Source organism: Jatropha curcas, chromosome 11 (genome assembly GCF_041381405.1).
Source record: "Jatropha curcas cultivar XTBG-Jc1 chromosome 11, XTBG_Jcur_1.0, whole genome shotgun sequence".
Classification (NCBI taxonomy): Eukaryota; Viridiplantae; Streptophyta; class Magnoliopsida; order Malpighiales; family Euphorbiaceae; genus Jatropha; species Jatropha curcas.
In genome coordinates this window covers 14,800,172-14,826,707 of record NC_143161.1, presented here as the reverse complement: position 1 = coordinate 14,826,707, position 26,536 = coordinate 14,800,172, and the positions used below count along the sequence as shown (strand labels likewise).

At 30.3% G+C, this 26,536-nt stretch overlaps 1 protein-coding gene across 1 annotated transcript; it reads right to left on the bottom strand.

Annotated features, from left to right (window-relative positions):
- Positions 1–7,657: 7,657 nt before the first annotated feature.
- LOC105636098 (NAC domain-containing protein 71) lies at positions 7,658–10,277 on the bottom strand. The gene is made up of 4 exons (XM_012219266.4): positions 9,576–10,277; positions 8,864–9,141; positions 8,333–8,656; positions 7,658–8,244 (listed from the first exon to the last, which is right to left on the bottom strand). Exons 1-4 carry the CDS (start codon positions 9,730–9,732, stop codon positions 8,089–8,091), a joined length of 915 nt encoding a protein of 304 aa, XP_012074656.1. The 5' UTR covers positions 9,733–10,277; the 3' UTR covers positions 7,658–8,088.
- Between the last annotated feature and the right edge of the window lie 16,259 nt (positions 10,278–26,536).

Genomic DNA, 26,536 nt, shown 5'->3' with positions numbered 1-26,536 from the left:
TTAACTTCAATCCATACCTGTGCAATATGTCGAGTGCTCGCCCTAGATCATGTGCATGTTGCTCAGCTTTTTTGCTTTTGACTATCATGTCATCCATATAAACCTTGACTGAATCTCCAATTAGATCTTTAAACATTTTTTCGCTAGTCTTTGATATGTTGCTCCAGTGTTTTTCAGACCGAACGGCATGACCCTATAACAATAAGTGCCTCTATCCATTATAAAGGTTGTTTTCTCTTCATCTTCCTTGCTCATCTCGATTTGATGGTACCCTGCTGCTGCATCCATAAAACTATACTTCTCGTATCCAGCTATAGAGTCTACTGATTGATCAATGTTTGGGAGGGGATATGAGTCTTTGGAACATGCTTTATTCAAGTTTGTAAAATCTATACATAATCGCCACTTGCTATTTGCTTAGGAAGAAGAACACTGTTAGCAAGCCAAGTTGGATACAACACCTCTCGAACAAAACCTGCTTTAATTAATTTATCCTACAACTATTATATTTTGTCGCTCAGGTGCATGATTTCTTTTCTTTTATTTTATGGGTTTAATATTAGGGTCAATACTGAGCTTATGGCTCATCACTGTTGGATTAATCCCTGTTATATCACTAGCCTGCCATGCAAAATCATTTTTATGTTATTTCAAAACTAGTAAGAGATTTTTTAATATTACCCCAATGGTGCTCGTCCCCCCTTGTATTTTCTTTCCTTCCTCTATCTCCACTTCAACTGGATCTATCTCAGGCTCTAGGTTCAATTTTGTTCGCTCTCAAGGAATATCAAAGGGCTCTGCTCCTTCTATTGGATTGTTGCTCTTTCAACTCCTATTACTCTGTAATCAAGGTAGGTAATGAATAATGCGAACTCTTCAAAGCAACCATAGGTTTCTCTAGTAGCTCTTTGGTCTCCCCTTACTACTACAACCTTATCATTAATAGGAAATTTTAAAGTTAAGAATTTAATCGATGTACAAGCATTTAGTTCATATAACAATGGTCGACTGGTGATGGCATTGTACGGGAATGGGATCCACCACACAAACTCTGCTTGAAAATTCTTCGTATGTTCTTCATTACCAATTCCATTGATACTTCAATAGATCCTTTCACTTGAACCTGTTTTCTTGCAAGCGCTACTCAAGGTGTACGAACATATTTTAGTTTATTAATATCCAATTTTAAAGCTTTAAAGACATCAAATGTTAGTAAATTCATAACACTACCATCATCCACCAATATGTGTTTGACTCTGTAATTTTCAATGATCCCCTGCACGACCAAGGCATCTGCATGTGGATGTTGCACCCCTGCACTATCCTCCGCTGTAAAGGTGATCGAGGGTTGCTTAGGTGGAATTTTTTCAAAATTATTGAGTAGATCTCTCTTGCATGCCTCTTTCTTGTTGTATTGCTATCTCCACTTGTGGGCCTTCCAATGATCATGTTGATTACAACCACTGTTTCTATTTTTGCTAATGATTTGTGTTCTTTCTTTTCACCAGCATGGTTTTCTATTCGTCCCTGCACAAAATTCTTAAGCACACCACGTTGTATTAGTTTTTCAATTTCTTTTTTCAATTGCCAACAATGTCCAGTATCATGTCGTACATCTCTGTGGGAGTCACAATACTTGCTCTTATCCCTAAATGTAGAAGATTCCTCCCTCATCTTTCTTGGGTAGGTGACATAAATTGCCTCATCATGCCTTTGGATCTAATCAAGGATATAAGTTTGGCTTCTGGTTAGAGGTGTGAGCTGCCGCTCCTCAACATCTCTGTCTCGAGAATATGGGGTTTTAAAGGCATAGTTTGCCAGAGCAAGATGTGCCCTACAGAATCGTGGAGGTGATCTCCATCTGCTAGACTATTCTTTCTTCTTCTCCTATAGGATTTTAGTTTGCAATTGTTATTGCTTCCAAGCTTCATCTGGACGAGCATAATTATTTGCTTGAGACATAAACTCTATAAAAGAGAGTGGTGGGTCAATACTGATAGAATCAAATAACTTCCCAAATGTACAGTTCTTCACCATTGCACTGGTCGCCACCTTTGCATTTAGATTTTCAATTTGCATGACTAATTTTTGAAATTTGTTTGAGATAATCTTTGAGTGATTAGCCATCATTCCTTTTTAAATCAATCAGATCAGAGGAGATCTTTTTGCTTCATATGCACGTGATAAAGCGTGCTTTGAAAGCCGAGGCCAACTGAGCAAAGGATGAAATTAATCTTATCTTAAGCATCTGGTACCACTCTTGTGCTGGACCCTTCAAGGTTGCTGGGAATGCTCGATATAGCAAAGCATCTGTAGTCATCTGGATGTGCATGATTGTTCTGAAGTTGGCAAGATGACTTCGAGGATCTGTTGTTCCATCATATGTTTGAAAGTTGGGCATCTTAAATTTGGATGGGAAAGATATAGCCAACACTTCAGACGATAATGGCAAATCATTTCTGAGCCCATTATCACTGTTTTCTCTAGCCACTCTGTATTCCTTTAGGATCTCCCTTGATAAGTGTTAATTTTATAGTGTTTTTAATATAGTTTTTATTAGAATTTTAGTAAGTTTTTATTACTTTAATTTGATTTTAAATCACTTCTAGTATAATTGTGTTCAAAAAGCTTCCATGATCTTTAATCCGCTTGGTCTAAGAGAAAATTGTAGGAATTTGGCGCAGAGAAGGACTTTATAATACAAGGCACTTAACTTCTAGCATGCCCAGGCCGTGCTAAAAGGCACAACCGTGCTAGAAGCCAAGGAAACCAAAGGAGGGACAGAAGAAAGCACGGCCAGGGTGTGTCAAAAGGCACGGCCGTGCTACAATGGGACCAGGGCGTGTTAATCTTAGCACACTCCTGGCAATCCTAGGCAGACTTCCAGAAGAAAGCACGCCCTGCCTGTGCTTGGTAGCACGCCCGTGCCTCAGTGCTTCACTAGCCCGTGCTACCTAGCACGCCCCGTGCTTCACTAGCCAGACTTCCAGACTAAAGCACACCCAGCCCGTGCCATGATGCACGCCCGTGCTGTGCAGGCGGAACCAGCGTGAATTTAATACGCAAATCAAGCTTTTTCTCACATGGGCCGACTTTAGGGAGTTTCCTAAACACACTAAACAAGACCTGGACCTATTCTTGGAGAAAAAGGAGTCCTAATCAAGAAGAAATCAAGAGCCTAAACAGTCATGATCTCCTATAAAGGATTTTTCACTAAATAAGGATTCTATTTCCTAAAAGGAGTCAGACTTGCCTTCAGGAACTCTATATAAAGAGAGGAACTTCTCATAACAGGGGATCTCGTTTTTATGCAATTTCTTTACATAATTCTCTCTCTCAAAGATTTCAAGCATCAAATAATTGTGCCAAGACTCAAGGAAGCCATCAACATAGTTGTGATACAGTTTTTATTCTAAACTCTTCATCTTGTTTCTTTCTTTATTGACTGTCTTTAAACATGATGAATGATTCAAGTATGATTGAGTTTAATTTGATTACTATGTCTAGCTAAACTCTTATACTAGGGATTTGATGTAATTTAATTCGATTCCAGTTTATAATATTAGATTTATTTTTCTTTGTTCCTGTTATAACTTATTATTGTGCTTAAGGCTTCCAGGCAGAAATTATTTCCCCTGGATTGAGCTATTTCAATAATCACATTCGGGAGAAGGGTTATTGATATAAAAAAGATAATAATTTACTTGAGAATAATAACTTGATGCGGAAGCTATATGGTTTGACTCAAGGGGGGTTTTCATAAGTTAATAAAGTATTAAGTTGTGAACTCACAAAACAACCACAAAACCTAATAATCTGATTTACGTTTAATTTCACTATTAAAGATAGGTAATTAAACTGGATTAGAATAGCTAACAATAAATCGGGAGAGCTTGTTAGTAACTTTAAGGTTGTTTCTCCTACTTGAACAATTATAGTTGATTAATAAACTAATAGAATAAGCTGGATAGAATTAAGTGAAATCAAATTCCCTAGTAGCTTAATCCTCTGATTTCTTTTCACCTAAATTTTGTGTTTGATCTCTTCTATTTTTACTTTAAATTTTATTTACCTTACAGTGAATCTCTCTTATCGTTGTCTAAATAATAATAGGTTAACATAATTTTGGTAATTGATAAACAATCTCTGTGGATACGATACTCTCTTACTCTATATTACTTGTTGCGATTTCGTACACTTGCGAAAAACGCTGTCACTGATCCTTGTTCGGGAGCTTTTATCATTCGCGCTCTTGGACGTGTTCTCTACATTTCTACTGTGAGTAGTTTCTGTCCTCTAAGAGGTTTCAGTTTCCTCTGGAAGGTTTATGTGCTCTTCTTCTTCCCTTTGTACAATTTGCTTCCATTTTTTAGGGAGTAATTGTGTTGTTGGGAAGGCTGTGAAGGTGGTTGAGAGTGCATGAACCTTTCTAAGATGGATGCAAAGTTATTGTATGTCTTGGCTAAGGCCTTTGCAACCTGTTGGTCTGTCGCTGAAGGGGGATTAGAAGCAGATGGGACATCACCATGTGTTGAACCATAAAGATGAGTTACAATGTTTGAATTTAGGTTTGGAGAAGACTCCATTCCTAGGTTTTGGGTTTCATCAAGCAAGTTTTGGGTTTCATCAATTGCAATTTTGTTTTGATGGGAGAAGATTATGAAAAACTGGATGTAAAAGTTGAGGTGTGTTCGACGCTCATCGAACCAATTTGATAGAAGTAAATTCAAAGAACTCAAGAAAATGTTGAAATTGCTATTTAAAATGATAAGGTGTCCTCTTATGGGATACTACACAAGTATTTATAATACATTTCTTATTGTAATTGAAGATATAAATTTATGGCAAGAATCTCGGCTATGAATACCAAGCAAGGATCTTGGTAATTAATGACTTTTAATGATTCTTTTGATTGACCATTACTTTTATTCAAACGAATACGGATGTTGCTCGGTATTACTTACTTGTTCGGTCTTTAAGTTGCTCAATACAATCTAATAATTATTCATATTAGTAATAAAACTCTTCAATTTTTTTCCTTATAATTGGTTTATTGCACTCACATTTCTAATAATTTGAAATGTTTTACAAAAAAGTTAACTGCAAATATCTTGAAACATTACTTGTATTTATTTTGCCCTAGTTAAAGTTGAAGCCTAATTTTTTTGCCTCCTTATCAAATTGCCTCATATAAGTATATAAGTTCGTTACACAAATTGCCTCCTACCGTCATACTCATTTTCATCTTTGGAATAATATTCCTATTTGTCTTTTGGATTATTTTTCTTCGATGTAATGAATATTCATTATTTCTCTTTCAAAAAATATCTAATAAGATCAACATGTTATTGCTAATTATCACTTGATGCTTAAAATTCTCTTACATAAAGTTAATAATAATCCTATTATAAAGCGTTAATAATACTCATTTCGTCTCATATATATAGGACTAGTTTGACGTTCACATATATTAAGAAAAACTAATTAATATAATTGAATTATATTTTTTATTTAGTATTTTTTTCAAAATATCCCTTTATAATATTAAATAATAGATATGAATTGAAAATATAAATATATATTAAATAGGATATATTAATAAATGAGATAATAAATAATATTTATAAAAAAAATAGAATTACATTTTGAGACAGATAAAAGATATGAATGTATATATGTAAAACGGAAAGAATATATTTTAATATTTCGAGTAATGGAAGCGGTTTGCTAAGCAAGACAGTATACAATAAATCTAAAATAGTCCAATATTTTCTCGGTGTATGACAGTAACGAGTTGTCCTTTATTTGGTAACATTTTCAACTCTGCACTTGAATTGTTAATTAAATTTAACTTCAATAATTTACAAAAGGAATCAAAATGTTAAATAAAATATAATTTTTATAATGGAATTTACATCATTTCACGATTTAAATCATAGCAAATACTCTTGGACAACTTCTCCTTGAAGAAGTTGATATAAGTATTACTTATACTAGATTCACAGGCCAAATTATAAATATACCCCCTAGTTTTTAGTTTTTGCATCTTTAATTTAGTGCCACTCTAAATTTTATAGAGATTTATTTTGTTTCTTCTTATATTTTATAAAAGATATGAAGAGTAGGATGTCTTAAATTCGAGTCCTCTCTGTCACAAAATTTACTACCAATTTGGTGAATGTTATTCAAAGGGGAAACTACCCTTGCTATGTACCCTATATATTCTTTTGGTCTATTGGATCTCCGACATTTAAAAAAAAAAACATTTGGAACAATAATTTTGCCTTTTTCAACCATTCAATAAATATTTAATCAATTTAATTTTACTAGTTAAAAGATTTTTTAAAAAAAATTTGCAAGTTGAAATATATGCAATTTTATGAATTGAATTAAGTATTTGTTGAAGTAAGTAGGTGATCCCACATCGGAGAAATATGAATTGAGTGAATGACATATAAAGGTGAATTAAACCATTTCATATTAAAAGTAAGTACAATTTATTAAAAATTCATATTAAATGAATTTTTAATTGAATCTTGCAAGAGTAAAGTGTTTGTGCGGTGAATTTGTACTAGCATCATATGCTTGTCAAGTGACAATTGAAGGGAGAGAAGCCCAACTCATTATAAGGTCATATTAAATGAATTGTTAATTGAATTTAATTAATTTTTTCCTATGCCAAATTCTTAATAGTATTTAAGGAGTTAAAGTATTTTTATAAAGTTATGCATTTGGCTTATAACCATTAGATTAGATATATGACAATATTTTCATGATAATAATAAAATTTTGCTTTTGGAGGAGTCACAGGTTGAATATCAACTGTTATTATTAAGACATACTTGTACTGCCATCTAGAGATGACGTAGACTCCCTTAATCATTATAGAACCATACAAATTTGCTTTATTGTAGTTTGTACTAAAATCCAAACTTATTGATCCCACCAGTGAACCCAAAGCCAATCAGAAGTTGAAAGACTATGTCTAAAGCCAGCTTTTCAGAATGCACTGCCTTATATCGTTCATATCGTATATTTTTACCTTTAAATCTTGAGAGAATATTGCATTCCAAAGCAAATATGACAAAGACATTTGACTCAATATCAAAACTAAGGTGTCATGACATTGACACTTGATAACCAAAAACTCATTTCTCTGCGTCTTTCTCGGCTCTTCAATTCACATTTCTTCTCGTTATATTGTTGTAGTAGAAACTATATTTGATTATACTAAATTCTATTACGACTTACACAATGAACTCTTAAGTTTATTTATTTTAATTTTAATATCAATTTAATATTTTTGCATTAATCAATTATTTAGATTAACTATATGGATCATTTTCTTTTATTTCATTTGTTTATATGTGATAGAATATAAGTATTCACCAGGATTGATTCAGTCCTTTAGTTATTTTTTGGACTGATTTAGGCTTATTTTTGGGCTTAGTAAAATTCAAACTGGCTAAAAAAATCAGTGTCTTTTTTCTATTGAAGCAAAAAAAAAAAAAAAAAAAAAAAAAAAACCGGATATGTTAAAACCTAATGAAACCGATTTGGTCGGGTCAATTTTGCTGAACTATGCTTAGCTATACAAGTAGTAGACTTGAATCAATGACAGGTGAGCAACTAAACCAGAATATGTTCATATATACTATGAAGGAGAAAATTTGATTTTCTATATTTATAACATTATATTAGAAGGTAAGCTCCAAAGCATGAAGAAGCTTATTTTACAAAGACATTTCAAACAGGAAATTAGAAACCAACTCCTGATGCAATCTATAAAAGTGATCACAATCAGGGCTACAACCTAACGAAATACAACGCCAATTTGCTAATGCTAATAAATACACAAGGAAGGAGTTTTATACCTGCACTCTTTTATTTTTCCCTTCCAAGAACCAACAATAAAAGGCGTTTTCTTGGAAACATTTTATCCTTTCATAGATATAAGCTAGATCACTAAATCTTCAAGATATTGTATTCCTGCATTTGGGAAAAAGAGCTAAAAAATGATATTTCCCTTTTCATTTTCCATAAGTGCTTTGCATAATTTAGTGAGCTAGTCTCATCAAAACCTTGTCCTTAAGGCAGATCCTCATTTCCATTAAAACCCAAGTAAGGCGACATGTATCCAATGCAATCAACAGGTTCATGTTCAATTTCTCCAGTAAAATTTGAGTAGGACGAGAACCATGGATACTCATGTTGTGGAAGATATTCAGATACTTGTGGATAATCCTGAAAGGAAAAAACCAAAAATTGATCAAGAAATTGCCAAAGGGAACAATTAGTCCGTAATTTATCCTTTCCCCCCATATTTTCATACCTTTGAAGAATCAAGAATTAGATCAGGTGAGACCCAAATGCTTGAAAAATTGCTCTCCGTTGGAGGCGGATCGAATTTAGTCATTGGTGTAATTTGATAAGGAGAAGCAATGGGGCTTGAGTATCGACTTTCGCTCTGCAGGTAACTTCCTTGTGAAGAAATGTCACCTGAGATGCTTAACTGTTCATTTGAGGTTACTGTACAAGTCAAATCCACATTGCTTGAGCTGCTTGCAATTTTCTTGGCTTTATGCTCTACAAGTGAATCACCTGTCTTGTGCCCTTGTTCATTCTTTTTCACAACGCGGCACAAAGCAAAAGCTCCCTGAACGAAAAAGTTCATGTTTATATAAACTAAATATGGAGATTGCTCAGAATCTGCTTTCCAGAGAAATCCCATTTTAAAAATTATGCAGAAAAGTGATCTAAAGATATTGTTTAGCTATTTGGAGCTTTGATGACCAGAATACGTGAAACCCATCGTAAAAGATAAATTTTCTCAACAATGGTGCAAAAAAACCCTTGAAATTACCTGAAAATTTGATGAGCCTCGAGAAATATCATCGCAGAGACGATATTCATGCATTACCCAGTCGGTTCTATCCCCCAAGGGAGCTCGCCCACGATAGAAAACAAGAGTCTTTCTATATCCAGTCACAGAAGATTGACAAACAACTTTCCTATCTTTACCGGTAGCTTTCCAGTAGCCTGCTTTGGTGGCTCTATTCGTTCTTGAGCCATTCGGGTACTTTCGATCCCTTGGACAGAAGAAGAACCATTCCATGTCTCGTTTGGGAAGGAATGATTTATCTGCAATAAATTTAAAGTTTAGTATTCAGAATCCTTTTCCAATAATGGTAATGTTGGGGAGGAAGAGAAGTAATGTGAAGAAATAGAATGTTAAAACGTCTAGAGGAAATGCTTTCCTTGGTGAAGGAATCCAGTGGAAACAACTTTTAAAAGAAAAGAAACAAAAAGTAGTAGCCTCCACTATTATTCTTGTAACGATTATAGTCCATAAAGGAGAAAGAAAGAAAAATAGTCATAAACAAAACAAACAACAAAGTGCTTTCCAAGACTTTAAAAATTTCCATGTTCACACTACAATTTAGTTCATTTTATACAAAGTTATTGGACTATAGAAGTCCCATAAATTGAACATAAGTTAGAAACCACCTAAAATTGATTGGAATACGCAATTTTTAATTCCTTAAGTAGTGAAAAAAGATTGGTTAGAGGAATACCTGGCAACTCCCATGGATCAAATTTGTACAAATCTATCACAGGAATCACTTCCAGCTCGATTTCAAGCCCTTGAACTTTTCTATGCAAATAATATCCTACCAATTCATCATCAGTTGGATGGAACCGAAATCCCGGAGGAAGTGAAGCCCCTCCCATTATACAATATGTACTAAAGTTATAGTCTTTCTAAAGCTGAATTGTAACAAAAAAAACAGAACAAAAACAGGGGAAACAGAGCAGAAAACAGAGTAGAAAGAAATGAAGGCTTTCTTGCTAGGTACCCAAGCTATACCTATTAAAGATCTGAAAAATCCAAAAATAGAAGCTTTTATTAACGCTAGATTTTTTGCCAAGAATCAGGTACAACTTCCATAGAATGCACCCATTGTAGAACATTACCATTTTCTTTGAAACTTGAACTTCTTATGATCAAAATACTAGAAAACCCCCCAGCCCCCTTGAAATTTAGTCACAAAATAATGATGAAATGGACAAAAAAAACTTGAGTTGATGCAATACCCAGAAGCTAAAATTGTCTAAATTCCTACAAATTAGTTATTAATGTAATAACAAGAAATTTCCCAAAAAAACTAATTAAAACTTCCAAAATTGAGAAAATAACAGCTGATGTGTCAAATGAGGAAAAGAAGAGAGTGAAGCTGAGTAGAGTAAAAATAGAGGTGTATGAAGTGTCTTTATATATAGGACTTGCAGAGGCTAAGAACTAAGATGTCCAAATTTTACAACACCGAAAGTGTAGAGATTGCTTGTCCCAAGCTTGCTCTAAATTCCACAGGAGTGGCCCACTTTTAAGCAACCCAATTCACACCTAGCACATCCCTTCCCGCCAAATTAATTTATGACCGTTGGCTATGGAATTTAATAATTAGGGGGGTTTTCTTTAAAAAGGAGAATAATGTAAATTTTAAATTCATTATAATGTAAATTTTAAATTCATTATTCCATCTCACAAAACATTTACACTTCATTTATTTAGTATAAATAAACTTAAAATGTGAAATTCATTTCTAAATGAATTCTATCTATAATCTATTTGCTTTTTATTCCTAAAATACTTTTAACATAATAACTTTAGAAGGCTAAGCAGATGGAGAATTTTGTCATAAATTTTGCTTGTTTAAGTTTGTAGAATTCATTTAATAATTTCTTTTTTTTTTTTACAATTTAGTTTAGTTATATTCAAATCATAGAATAGAATTCATAAAATTGAATTCAATTTTTTTTTTTTCATACCAAACACAAAAAATTAGATTTATAAATGAATTTCATAAAATTTTATAAAATTCATTTATTCCAAATAAGGGGTTAAATTTCATTTAGTTTTTAAGTTCAAATGTAAAAAACAAAACTCAATCAAACTCAAAATTAGATGTTAAACCTCAAATTTGCTTACAAGGATAGCTCTAATATGCACAAATTAGTTTGATTACATCTTAAACAAAAAAATATACCTATTTTTTATTTTCAAAATGATCCAAAATAATAATAGAATTGAATAAAGAAATTTCTTTTCAAGCATTAACGGACTATTTTTTATGGACTTGATATGGTCGAATTTGGTCAAGTTTGATCTCTGAGTCAAAAATCTCATACCCCAGCTGATTCTTTTTGTCCCCTACCAAAAGTCAAGAGGGAAGTTAAAGGGAAAAAAAAAAAAAAAACAAAAGTATGAGATTTTCAAAATGTCTTTTTATGAACAAAATTACTTAAATTTGCAAATTTTGAAAGAATAAGGTAATCAAGTAAAATTTGTTAACGTGTTCATCTTGATTTTTTCTTTAATGAAATTTTTAATGTTATGCATGTCTAATGTGCAAGAGTAGACTTTATTAGTGAGCACAATTCAGTCAAATTGACTAAACCGAATCAAATTGATAGGTTTGATTCAATTTTATAAACTATTAGATTTTGATTTTGATTTCTATAGAGAAATGAAAAAAATATAATTCAGTTTGATTTTTAAAAATCTTAAATTAAAAATAAATCGAACCAACTTGATTTGGATCGGTACAATTTAATTCTATATATAATTTTGATTCTTTTTATATATATATATAAGAAAAATCGATCCTTTCAATTTTAACTGATTTCATTAGATTGATTGATAGAATCGATAGGCTAGCAGACTTGCATAGTAATTTTTAAATTCATTGGATTCCAGTAAATGTCTCATCCGTATAGCCATTCAAAATGGACTTTAGCTCATGATTTAAGATTTAAAAATAAAAAATTGATAATTAACTGATCTTACTTGAAAAGAAACTGTCTTAAAATTGCATGTTTAACACATTAGAGGTGAAAAGACCGATCTTCGTATCTCGTCAATTATTTGTTTTTGATAATGGCATAGTTGACATTACAATCTTATTAGAAACCATATAAATCTTAGGCCTAATCTTTCAAGAGATCTCTGCTTATCTTAAATCATCTAATCTAATCATGCACATTATCTATTGGACGTTTGTAGAGCATGACGTCATAAGAGGTTAGTTGGAATTAAGGTTATCTTTTAGTTTGACATATTAATTATTAATTCCTGTCTTCAATTCAATTAGAAACCAAATTTTCATTGTAACATGATTTATCAAAAATAATATGATATGATTGTAATAGGGTGGCTCATTCTCTTGCCAAAAATGCTATTGGTCCTCCTTCGTAATCTATATGATTCAGTTTATTCCAAAAAAAAAAAAACATACAGTATGATTTCAAAGATATGAATATAATAAATCGATGTATTTATCTAGCAGTAAATATGATACCAAGACTCAATGTCACTTGTGTGAAATTAAGGACATACTATCGCGATTTTGTAATCTATACCGTCTAAGCTCGATTTACGGGTTCACCTATGGAGTAAATTAATAAAACTAGAAATTTAAAAATTATTTTGACTTTATATTTTTTTTAATATATGATCAAAGACATCCCGTTTTAAAAAAAAAAATTATTTTTTATTAGTTTAGTCCATAGATATACCGATATATGAGTCTGAACAAGTCAATATCACATGCTTATGTGACATTTATTAGTATTTTCACATGTCAATCTTGAAATTACTTATTTACAGTTGATATATAGGTGAATCAATATATTATATTTATCTAATAAAGATACATAAAACAAACAAATAAATGGTCATTTATTTTATGTCTTTATTACATTGGTATAATACACTCATTTATTTTATGTTTTTTTATTAAACTGCCTTAGTGTGTCGATGAACTCGTGTGATTAGCACACGACATTACGAAAATGAATCATACTCCTTTTTATCAAATTGATACCATGTAATTAGTTTTAAACATGTTGGAGTAATGATAAAATCACGCTATGTTTGGATTGGTGGAAAATATGAGAGGAAAAAGAATTTGGAAGGAAAATAGTATTAATTCTTTTCCATTTATTTGTTTGAAAATGAAGGAAATATGGAAAAAATAAAATACAAAGGGAAAATTGATTACGAAATTACATACCATTTTCTTTTCAATTTGGGAGAAAAGTTTGAGAAAAATAATTAATCGCAAATTTATATTTATTTATTATACTTATTTACAAAAACTAAAGATTAAATTCATAATTTTATTATTAATGCTCATCTTTTCCTCTTTATTTTCCTCCCAAATATTCAAATATTATTTTTTTTTATTTTTTTCTCTTTCTTTTCCTTTTATATTTTCTTTCCTCCCTATTGCTATCCAAACATACTATTAATATTTAAATTTTATCATTTTTTTATTTACATATCTTAATTTTGGGTTTTATTTATCAACAAACAAATTATTTCTAAATTATCTATGAAGTACATTTGATTGAAATTCATTGTCAAAATGTTAAAATAAATTATTTTGTCTCATTCTTCACTTCATTTTTCTATATTATTATCATCTTTTCACACTTTAATTAATTCTTTATCATTTTATTAATTTTATTTCTAGATATAAATTATAAACATTTTTATTAACGCATAATTACTCGTCCAAAATATCATTTTATTATTATAAGGCGCGTAATAAAAAGTTTTGTCTATCTAAATATTTAATAATAAATATAAAATTTAAATATTAAAACTAAAAAAATGAATCAAATTCCGATACTAACAACCCACCTACATATAGAGAGCCCGAGGAGGTCAAAGTTGTGAGGGCAAGAATTGAAAGAGGATTCTTGCAGTGTAGCCTCCTTCCACGTCATCCTGAGTCAGACAAAAACTTTTGCTTTTTTTTATGGAGATGATTGCGTCATCTACAGGTCTACATGGACCCCGCTGCTCAAAAAGAAAGTCTCAAAAGTGCTTACTGAGTTGTTAAACCTTTTGGGAATGGACAAAACGAGCTTTAGTGGGAGCTTAAAACACACTATGAACTCACACGTAGACAGTGGAAACTTCAATATAAGTTAGATTTTTTAAATCAAAAATTTTTTTAAATAGAAAAATCCTAAATTCTTTTATTACAATTTAAATTAAATTAAAATTTTTTTAAAATTAAAGCAAGAGGTCATTTGATTTAGTTGTTCATACTAACCGATAGATATTAACAATTGCTGAGAGTTGGTAACTGATAGTAGTTAACCGATTAATATTGTTGTTTAGTGAAATTTTTGATACTGTTTTCTATTAAAATACAAAATGATGATTAAGAATATATATATTTTTAATATTATAATGTGTAATGAATATTTTTTTTTTAAGTTTTTAAAGTGAACAATATTATTTTTTATTTTTTTATTTTAATATGCTATATAAATAAAAATATTAATTAAATTTTTTTAAAATAATATTTATAAAAAATTATTATTTTAAAATAACTACGTATAAAAATATCATAAAAAATATTAATTTTAAAAATAATTAATGAAGTCCAAATATAATTTAAAATTAAATCAGCTATAAGCTAATACAAAAAAGAATTTTAAAATATAGTTGCTCAAATCAGCAATTGATTGAGACAATTGCTAATTAGAAATGGATTAACTATCAACCATATGAATAAACTAAATCAAATCTTTCTAAATAAAAATCAACTAATTAATTAATTCGGTTGTTTATTATCAGGCGAACCTACCTTTATTTTTATGGGATTAAAAAAAATAATGTGAGTCATTGCATAATAATATACCAGCTGCACCATCTTTAATTCCCATTAAGTGGGACCAACTAAAGAAATGTTGAATGCAGGAGTATGAATCCTTGATGAGCTCAATTTTTCATATCAGCGGAACAACGAAAAAAAATCTAAAAGTTGCTTTAATAAATAGCACTTCAAAGAAGGCGGTTCTGTTTTCTATTTACGAATGTCTAAATCTCATGATGCAATTAAATGGAAGATATATATATATATATATATATATATATATATATATATATATATATATTTTTTTTTTATTTCTAAAATTTTAACGTAAGCTAATTTTTAACTCCGGTCCAGGTAGAGGCGGAGGGAGGAGGTGGCTCTGCGGATGCCTGCTCCCCTAAATCCAATTCTCTTTTTGTCCTGAATAAAATTTCTTTTTTTAATTTACCTTGGAAAAAAAAATATTTTCTCATTTGGTCTTCTAAATTTTTGAAAAGTTTTTCTTGAACTCCCTTAAGTTGAATTCCTACTCCTCCACTTAGGCAGGGCCATTAATTTTCTGATTTGCAAAACCATAATCAAAATCAGAATCGGTTCGAACTTGAATCAGAACCGGGAGCTTGCGGTCCGGTTTTGGTTCCAAGTTTTGAGGAACCATGAACCGTCAGTTCCAATAACTGGCAAGAACTAGATGGAACCGGCAGTTTCAACAGAATTTTTTTTACTTTTTCAAAAGTTTTTGTGAAATATCCAAATTAATTATCCTAACGTCTATATAATGGCTAGTTTTAAAGGTGTTTTAAAGGTATTTGTGGAACGTTGACTTTTTAGATTTACTATAAATACCATTATTTTCATTTATCTTAACACAAAATTATTTCTCTCTACTACTCTCTGCTCTCCAATCTCTTTAAGCTCTTTCATTTATAATTGTCCAAATTATTGTCAAATAATTTCTCTAAAGTACAATATCTAATTATTGTCCAAGCAATTTGTTTAAATAAAAAATAAGTTCAAGCCCTTTCTAAAAACAAAAATAAATTCAAGCCTTTTTTTTAAATAAAATTAAGTTCAAGCCTTTTTTAAACTTTTTTTCTTAAATTTGTTTTTAAAAATTATTTCATACATAGTTAAATTTTAAATTTTTAACTAAAAATGTTACCTGATTTTTTATTTTATAATTATGCGATTCGCCAGAAAATCGATCGGAAAACCAGTAGAAACTATCGGTTTTGAAACTGTTAAGGAACCGTAACCGTTCAATTCCAAACCATAATCGGAACCATCATTTTTCAATTTGATTCCAATTTCATATTTTTTGGAGTCAGAACCATCGATTTTGGAATCAAACCCAGCGGTTCCGAAACCGTGGCAACCCCTACCTGCGGGTCTAGGGTCATGTGTAAGAATGAAGCCCAACCCAAATTGTATTTATTGTATATATCTTGTATATAGATAGTCCAAAACAATGAATATTTTAGAGTCTTTGATTTATTTGGCGTGCACTGAACAAACTTCTATAAATAGGGATAAACACTGTTATCGGACACTTTTCAGACATAGAAATGAAACAACCCCAATTTTAAAGTTGCAAAAGATTTAGATTTAAAATTTAATTGGAAAATTTAGAAAATAATATTATAACTATTACTTGTAAAATTAAACCAAAATAAATTGAAACCCATTTGAAAATCACTTAAACCCAATTCAAGTCATTTGGAAAACCAAAAGAATTTGTAAAAATCTCAATTGAACCGAATCAGGCCATGAATGTGAACCAAATCTAACTGAATCAAACCCAACCAAGATATTATGGCCAATTGCTTGAGGAGAGAGAAAAGCTATTTCCCTCATTTAGGGGTGGATATTCGGTCGATTCGGTTAACCATTTACTGAATTTATGTTTATCGATTTACCGATTTACCGATTGAGTATTTACCATTTACCGATTGATTCGAATATTTATCGAATTCACTGTTTACCGATTTACCGATAGAGCTTTACCGTTTACCGACTGATTTATTGAATTAATCAATTTACCATATAAGAATTGACTTTAAAAAAAAAAAAAAAAAAGAAAGAAACCAACATGACGTCGTTTTAAGTAAATCAGTAAATGGGGAATTTGAAATTTTTTTAATACTTTACCGAAATATTTATTGTTTACCAAATTTTCTCTAAAATATTTGCCAACAGTTTACCATTTACCAATTTACCGAACCATTTTTATCGAATAACCTCGGTTCGACTCGGTAAATCAGTAATTATCAAAGCTTCTCTACCCCTGCCCTCATTCTCTCTCCCTCTCTATCTTGTGGGTAAGCCCTTCTCGCCTCTGCCTCTTCAATCAACTTCTTGACTACCTAATGGCTAGCTTGAGGCAACGATCTACTTCTTTGGCAATGGGAAGCAAGTTTCTGGTCTTCTCTGCGTCGATTGGACCTCAGCTTGCACAAGCCAAGGCCTTTCCTCTCCAATTACTTCCTTTGAGCTTTCTAGTGACTTCTTGTCGTTTTCGGCAAGCCCAGTCCACAAATTGGGCATCGATTGACTTCTCTCTATTGCGTGAGTGTTTTCCCTCAATGAATTTCTACGTTTGGGGTAGATTTATGAAACCACCATGATTGGTGGCTCCATGGTGATAGACATAAGTGTTTTCCCTCTATTTTTTCAAGTTGTAGGTGCTCTTTCATTTTGTTATTCTACAATCAGCCGTCTAGAAGAGTCGTTAAAGACAAATATTAGAAGATATTGTATTTGAGAGTTATGAATATAATTTCTAAGTATTAGATAGTTCTGCAGTTGAGATCAATAAGTGTAATGAGTCGAACATTTAATATTTGATAATCGTTCATTAGTCCATCTAATTATTCATGGGATATTATAATAACTGTCATATTTTGAAACTTTATGTTAAAAAATATCAGTTTGATTTTAAATATTAAAATAATATCTTTTTATTATTCATTTACTATTTTACCCTTTTATTTTCACCTTTGTTACCGTTGGGATATCGTGTTGTTGTCATTGTCGCCGTTATTGTTGCTATCGTCATCGCCATCGTCGTTGTTGTAGCCATCATTGTCGCCATTACTGTCGTTATTGTCGTCGCCATTGCTGTTGCTGTTGTTGTTGTCTCCGAAGCTATTGCATATTTCATCGTCATCGTTGCTATTGTCATCTTTATTATCGCCGTCATTGCTGTCATCGCCTTTACATGTGTCCTGCTCATCTCAATTCATTTATCTATAAAATTTGATATTTACGAATTTTAAAATTTATTTTAATTTTTTACACGGCTGTATAATACTTATATTTTTCATTTCAAATGTAAAATATATATGTTGGGTAAATTATAAAAATTTATTATGAAATTAGTGGATGTCCTACATGGGCTAAAAGTTTATATTCTTGATCAATGAGTACTCTATCTTCTTAATTTGTGTATGACTCTATTAGGATTCCAGTTATGTATATATATATATATATATGGTTTCTCATCAATAAGAATAATACAATCTCATATTCTCTCACCATTTTCGTTTATTCTCTCTTTATTTCTCTTTCTATTTTTCTATTATTTTATAACACTTATCAACATGATTTTGTTCTACCACTTTGATTTTTGTTTTATTGCTCTCTTGATTAAATCACAAATCGCTTAAAAAAAGATCTCCCGATCAAATCGTTTAAAGAGATGATAACTTATAGTTTACAACAACCAAAGTTAAGATTGATATATTTTAATTTGTTCAAGTTTTTAAGGTATTATTATTATTTACTATTAATCGCATATAATTTTAGTAATTTTGTTTGTTTGGATCTATTATTTTAATTAATTATATTAATTATTATATGCTTTAATTAAAGTTGGTGGAAAAGATTGGATTATTATATGATCTTATAGTTTCTTGGTTTTTCTATTATTGCAAAGCTAATGTGAGCTTTTAGTTCCATGATTGAAAGCTACTGTGATTAATTGCAAAATGTTTTAATTTTTGGTTTCGGATGTTGGGCAATTGTTGCCGCAACAGTTTCTGAACTAAAATTATACCAGCAGTAAGTTGATGACGTCATGAAGTTTGATTGCTCATTTACTTATAAGTCAATCTCTTTATTTGTTAATCTATATCTGTATGTTCTATATTATTTGGTACATTTATCCATATGGGTATAAATTTTGTCATCTTGATAATTTGATTAATTTATTTATTAACTATAACAATGATATATTGTAGCTACGTTGGATCTAATATTTAATTGGCTCTTAAATTTATTTAATTAAATTGCTAATGGAATCAATCATTTAACTTTTTAGTTATATAAATAAATTCTTTATTATTTCTTATTATTTAATTAATTACTTTATTTTATTACAGTACTCAGTACAATTTATGGCTGTTAATATTATGGGCAAGAATTGTTCATAATTGCCACTAGATCTTGAAATACATTTGATTGCTGTAAATCTTGGAGATCAAGGATCCAATCAAAATAATTTCAAAAGTAATGATTTTCCTCTATTGAATATTTGATAATTAAATTTCCGTTTGTTATTTAGAATGGTTGGAAAGAAAGGTACAATTACCAAATGCTCATCATGAATGGATGCATTCATCGTTGCAAAGCTTCCAAAACTATAAGTGATTATAATTCTGTAGTATTATAAAGTTATTGTTTTATTATTATAATTATTACTATATATTATTCTTGTGATACAAATTTTGAGAGTTGATTTATTTTTCATAATTAAGATATTGTTGTTAGTATATTTGGAGCCTATACGAAGCTCTTGATCTAAATTTATCAATAATAGCTATACCTCGAATATGCTCCTGAAGTAGCAATATCGAGAGAAAAAGTTTTATGATAAACTTTGGATTTATTTCATGTTCCTTTATCATTGAGCAAAGGATTGAGCTCTTAATTAATATCATGAAGTTTGTCCGATTAGATTTTCTACATTAATGGAATGACATATATTATTGGACATGGGAGTCGTGAAATCCACCGACTAGATTTGATGCACTCCGTGAAGTGACTACAATAGTATATAATATTGAGCGTGGACATGAATGATGCCAAATATATAGAATATCAATAAAATCACAATTGAGTAATAATGTTAGCAATTATGGTGGCCATATAATTGAGAATCAATTTTACCACTAGAAGCAATGCAAATAATGAGACATACATTTGATTATGTACTTGTTGTACACTATAATATGGAAAAGCAAATTTGATTTTGGTAGTAAAAGAATATTTAAAGGCTCTAGAAGAACAAATATTATTACCTAAAAGAATGAATTTTATGCAATATTTATTATTCCAAAGGAGTAATTCATTTTAAATACCTCAAACTTAGAGAGTTGTATCAATTGTACCCTAAAATGATTAACCCTCAAACACCCCAATTTCAAACTTTCATAATAAGAACACCCTAATTTTAAATTCAAGTCTAAAAAATGAATAAACAGATTTAAAGATGGGACCCACTCTTGACTCACGATTAGTTTGTAACCCAACTTTTGTCAAGCCATTAAAGCACTGTTTAGGGAAAAAAAAAAAGAAAGTTAAACCCCTAATATCACAAAAAAATCGATTACACCTTTAACACAAAATGGAGCAATCCCTCCTAGCTTAATCAAGTTCTTGGCACTCCCATTGTAGAGACCAGCAATTATAACAAATCCAAAGAAAATCAAATGGAAGAATGACATTATTAGGTTCAATATTGGGATTTCCTTTATACTGCAATTCCCATAAAGAAATAAAAAGAAAATAAACAAAAAATTTCATCAGTTTCAAAATCCATTAATTATTAATACTTCATTGTCCAACTAAAGTTTCTTCACTAACTAATAAAATAAAGTAATATTTAGCTATACCAACCAGCAAGAAAATTAAATGATATGTAAATTAACAAGTCAAGTTTATAGATCCGATGGTGCTGATCACTCTCTATCTGTAGATGCTCAACTTTTGCCCCAAAAGGCATAGTAATGATAACCTTTTTGCATAAAATCGAATCGAGACATTCGATCGCGCTGATTCTCGGACCAATGGTCTGTGGCTAAGATAATTGAGTTGTTTGACTGTCTTTATTTTTTCAATTTTTCAAGGGTTTCGCAACAAAACCGAGCCCGGAAAATGCCTCGGATTCGCCCTACATGTTTTCCAGTGCGCTCTCTTGTTTTGCGTGCCATCCAGACAGATTTGGTAAAAATAAGCCCGACCCGATTTTAGGGCCCACTAGTGGCACTTGCCACCTAAGCCCTAAAATAGGGCCACTCTTTCCCCATTTGCCTATAAATAGGGCATCGGGAAATGTGAAATGGGCCTGTTTTTGGGTTGCTTAAGGGGAAACTATATTATTGTGAAAACTCAACCTTTTAATCTAAGAAAAACTTATATTTTCACTTAGATTCAAAGTCTTTATCCAATCATTTAGAGAAAAACGCCTCTAACCTAGTGATTAAAAGACCCACAAACACTTAGATTATTTTAACTCGGATTTATTAATTCAAGATCAAAGCTTTTGGGTTTTTAGTTCACTTTTACCCAAAATCTTTGGAATCCTTCAAAACAAGGTAACTTTTGAAAGCCTTTAACTTCTCGTCGTCTTTTCTTGCTTTTAGTGTCTTAAAAACACCACTCTTTACTGGTTGGGAGAGAAATTCGTGATCAACTAGAAAGCTTCTGACTGAGTCAAAAGTGGCGCACACCACTTCATTCCCAGTCAAAAAGCCTTAAAATCAATTTCTAAGTCTTCTTATCAGGGCAAGGTCTGCATGCCACTACGTGTGGCGCACAGACCTTCATTTCAGAGGTCCAGAAAATAAAAATCAATAAAATGGCCCAATTCGGAGTTCCTTAGAGTCAAGCACAGAGCTATCTTGCTCTGAATCGCGAAGACGACTCATTATGGACTGAATAAACTTATAATCAATAAGAGATGGGTAGTGATAGGTATATTTGTTCATCAACCATGATGCATCAAGACTTTGAATTCTAATCTTATTTAAACTTTTAAATTAATGCTTTTAATTTACTGTTCTTTTATTTTTATGCACTTTACTTTGATGTTCCTTAGTTTTTGTAAATCTAACCCATTTTTATCATTGTGAATGAATGTGGTTGTTATTTAATTGTTATGGATGAATATATTATGTGTTTGTGATTGTTTCGTCAAGTTTCTTCATTGTTTTTTTAATTATTAAGCTTAATGTGAATGACCTTCATGGGTCCTATTATTGCGTATTTGTAATAATTAATGGGTTGGGTAATTATTTGGAAATTAAATGGGTAGAATGTACACTTAAGAGATTTATTGTAATTCTTTTCTCTTTCCCCCTTTCTTTGGATGACTTAATTTTATGTTTTATATATGGAATAATATGCTTGTTTGCCATGATATTTTAAAACTGCATAAAAAGGTTTTATATCTCAATTAAAGTTAATTTTATTATCAATGTTGTGAATGAATGGTCAACGAAAGAGGTCGATTTCTAACTGGGCGGTTCGGGTGCCCAACACCTTCCCGAAACTATAACAAACTCCCTTACCCAGTCTATGGTTTAAAACCGAATTAGTCAATTCCAAAGAATCGATTAATTCGTGATATTTTCCCTAAAGATGATGGCGACTCCAAATCAAAATTCTTACCAAAGTAGGAGCCATTTTTTAATCCCTTTTGAAAAAAATGATGACCTTTTTTGAGGATTAATGAACGGGTCTAATAAGAGAAAACTGATTTAATAAAATAAAACGAACCAAGCCCGTTTCATTCCTTTGCAAAAAACCCATCCATCCTCACTATCCAATAGTAATAACTATTATATTATAAATTTATAATTCAGATCCACTAATAAATTTAAGGCCCATTCATTCTTGCCAAGGAAATTGTGATAAAAATTTGTCCATGCATAAGATTATTCGAATAGCAATACAAAGAAAGAATTGTCAATAAGACATATAGAAGTTCTGAAGAAATCAAAACCTATGGCAAAGGCAGAGAGTGAGAAGAGCAACACTGAGGAAATCCAACTTACCAAAACCCTCTATCAATCTATTCATTGAACTCTCTTTCCCCAAATTCGATACTTCAACAAAATCCCTCTCCGTACAATGAATATTGTCGACTCTATTTTGAGATTTACTCTGAAGAAGCATTGCATGGTTTTGGGTAATAAAGGAACTGCAGATTCACATTCTCTATGGCACCATCTAGGTATTTTGGAGAAGACTGTGATTCGATTTTAGGCAGTCATGCTATTGCATTTTTGTGATTGACCAAAGTTAGGTTACAAATTAACTTTGTGTCAGTAGTGGGTCTAGTTTTATATTTATTTATTCATTTTTCAAACCTTGATTTAAAATTAGGGTATTATGAAAGTTTGAAATTGGAGTGTCTTGGGGGTTAAGGTCATTTTAGGGTACAATTGATACAACTTTCAAAGTTCGCGGTTTTTTAAATGAATTACTCATTCCAAAGAATTATAAATCAGAAGTTTATAAATCGAAGTACTTTATTATTTGGCATAATTGGTTGGACCATCTTGATCAATGATGATGCAAAAAAGGAAAATTTAATCCTTATATAGATATCTATTGAAGAATCGGAAGTTTCTTCAAATTATTGAATTATTCATGCTTAGTTTGTTTTCAAAGCAAATTAATTATTGAACAATCACCAAGTAATGTTCAAGTTGAATTACTTGCATTTTCTAGAATATTAAAGGGAAATTTTGATCAATTCATCCATCATCTGGATTATTTAGATATTTTTGTGAATGCATCCAAAAGATAGTTATATGATTATTATTAGTTTGCAACCTGAAGTTTGCAAAAATTATTATCAACATGCAACCAGAAGTTTGCAAAGATTATTATCAACATGCAACCAGAAGTTTGCATAACTATTTGTGCAAATAATTTGATTAAGAATACAGTTTCCAGATTATGCTATTAAGACAATCTATCTTGAGAATGATGGTGAATTTATAGATCAGGCCTTTAATGATTATGGCATGTGTTAATTGAAGTAATTCAAAGAAACCAATTGTTGCTTTTATTTATGCTCAAAATGATTTAGTATAATCATTTATTAAATAATTGTAATTACTTGCAAGGAAATTATTATGAGAACCAAACTCCCTTTTTTTGCGAGGGATATACGATTATATGTAGTAGCATTTACTCGCATCATGCCAATAAGTTATTATATGTTCTCCCCTTTATAATTGATTTTGGATCATGAACCAAATATTATTTATTGAGGAATTTTTAAATGTGCATTATATGTCATAATTGCTCCACCATTGAAAATATATGTCGGATATGATATATGATTAAATATTTAGAACTTTCAAATAAGAAAGTTATATATGTCAAATTTGCTAATTGTTATGGATCCCGACATTAGGGGTTAGTTTGAAAAGCATTATCATTATTATATCTTGATCCTCATGTAAGGCAATGTACATTTGAAAGTTAAAAAGATAATTCATTTGCAAAATATTGCAAATTAGTTGCCAGATATATATTGATCCAACATAAGATAACTAAATCTCACATACTAGTTGCAAATGCTCCTATTAGAATGGAAGTTCATGAAGGGCAAACTGCCTGTGCTAATCAATCTAAAACATGTTTGAAGGATGGTAGATCGGTTCCAAAGATGAAAAAAAAAAAAAAAGAGCAAATATTTAAGATGATCAAGTTCTAGAAAAGTAAAACCTAGAAAATATCCTAGACATGACTAATAAGTTTCCTGAAGAAACATAGGTACCTAGAATGAATGAAAATTATGAGATCTATATAAATTATATGAGGACAAGATGGAACCAATATAAAAGAAATATTGACAATATTTTTATGATATAATGTTGAATTTTTTTTCTTTGAAAGTTTATGAGGATCTTGAAAACTACCTATTGAGAATATAGACATAGAATTGATTCGCCAAAATAGAACGACACATGTGGCATTTAATTTACTTGAAAAGTAAATTTTGAAATTTTAATATGGGCATCAAAAGATGTCAAGCCATTAGAATACAAATATATATTTGTGCAAAATTAAAATAAGATCATGAGATATAAAGCAAACCTGTTGCACAAGTTTTTCGCAAAGAACTGGCATTGACTATGAGGATAAATACCTTATATGGTGGATGTAATTATAATTTGATATTTGATTAGTTTGAAAATGTATGAAAATTCGAAATTCTTCTAATGAATTAATGGTTGCCTATTTATATGCTAACTTGATATAGTTATCTATATAAAAATCTCTGAAGGATTTTAGTTGCTTAAAACATAAACTTAAATTCTTGAGAAATTTATTCAACTAATAATATAGATGGCTGCATATTTATATGCTAACTTGATATAGATATCTATATGAAAATCTCTGAAGGATTTTAGTTGCTTAAAGCATAAACTTAAATTCTTGAGAAATTTATTCAACTAATATTATAGAACTTTATATGGATTAGTGGACAATTATATTCATGAAATATTAAAAAATGATTGAAGCAAGCAAATCGAGATGCTGAGAAATATATTCAAGATTTTTATATGGATTAAAGAAAACTCAATGCACACAGTATAATTGCCTTAATTATGTTTGTGGCTGAGAAAAAATTCTATTATTTTATGATTATATTATATTTATAATATTCTTTTATTGAAAGTCACATGTTTTCATACTTTTGATATTTACTTTATATGCTATCATGAGTAAGGTGATCCCTTGTTTAGTGGATACTTGTTGAAAGAATATTATAATAATAATGTTATATGTTCATGTAATTTTATAAAGATATTTGAATAATAAACATTATTAGAACTCCTAAAGAGCTTTCAAAGATTATAGATTATTCAGAGGAAGAGTTTGATATGAAAGATCTTATGAATATAAAGTTTTGTCTCAGCCTGAAGGTTGAACATTTCATAAATGAAAATTTATCTATGAATCCACAAATATGACTAAGTTATTAAAATAATTTTATGTGGATCAGTTAGATATCAAGTCTTCTAAGCGATTTAAATGATTTAAATGCTTAATTTTTTTTAAAGATCTATCTAATTGAGAGTATATAATTAAAATACATATTAAAACATAATAAGTAATTCATTATTGCATAAAACATATTTAAATTATTTTGAATTACAGACACTTCAATCCTTAAAAAAATAAACAAAACAAAACTCAACTAAGCTAAGCAAAGCAAAATACAAAATAACAATAAAAATGAAAAAACAAAACCAAGTAAACAACTCTAACAAAGCAGTAAAATGCTAAAATGTTCTTATTTCAACTGGCAATAAACTGAAGAAGTCCAAAGTAAAGAACTAAGTTAAGCTTTCAACCATAGAAAGAAATTTAAAAAGTTTTTTAAAAAATAGAATAATGTATAAAAAGAGAATCTTGAACTTTTTGTTTATGTATATAAATATTTGAATTCTCAATCAGTAAAAAAAAAAAGCTACAATTTTTCAAAGCTAAAACCATTAATTTCTCATTGACCCGATTCTTTAAATTTTAAATCAAAATCAGAAAGATCACATAGGTAGCCTTTTTTCATGATAAATTCAATGTAGTAATACAAACTATAAATTGAATTTAAAGATCTCAAATATTATCGACTTGGAAAAATTCAACTTATCATGAGAAGAAAAACTAAACTTGTATCCTTGTAATTTTACTCAAAAACTGAAAATCATTATTAAACAAATCAGAAGACAAAAAAAAAAAAAAAAAAAAAAAAAAAAAAAAAGAAGAAGAATAAAGTTCTCCATCTTATCTTCTCGTTTTTTAATTTTATAGAACTATTCTCAAACGTTGATTGATTACTT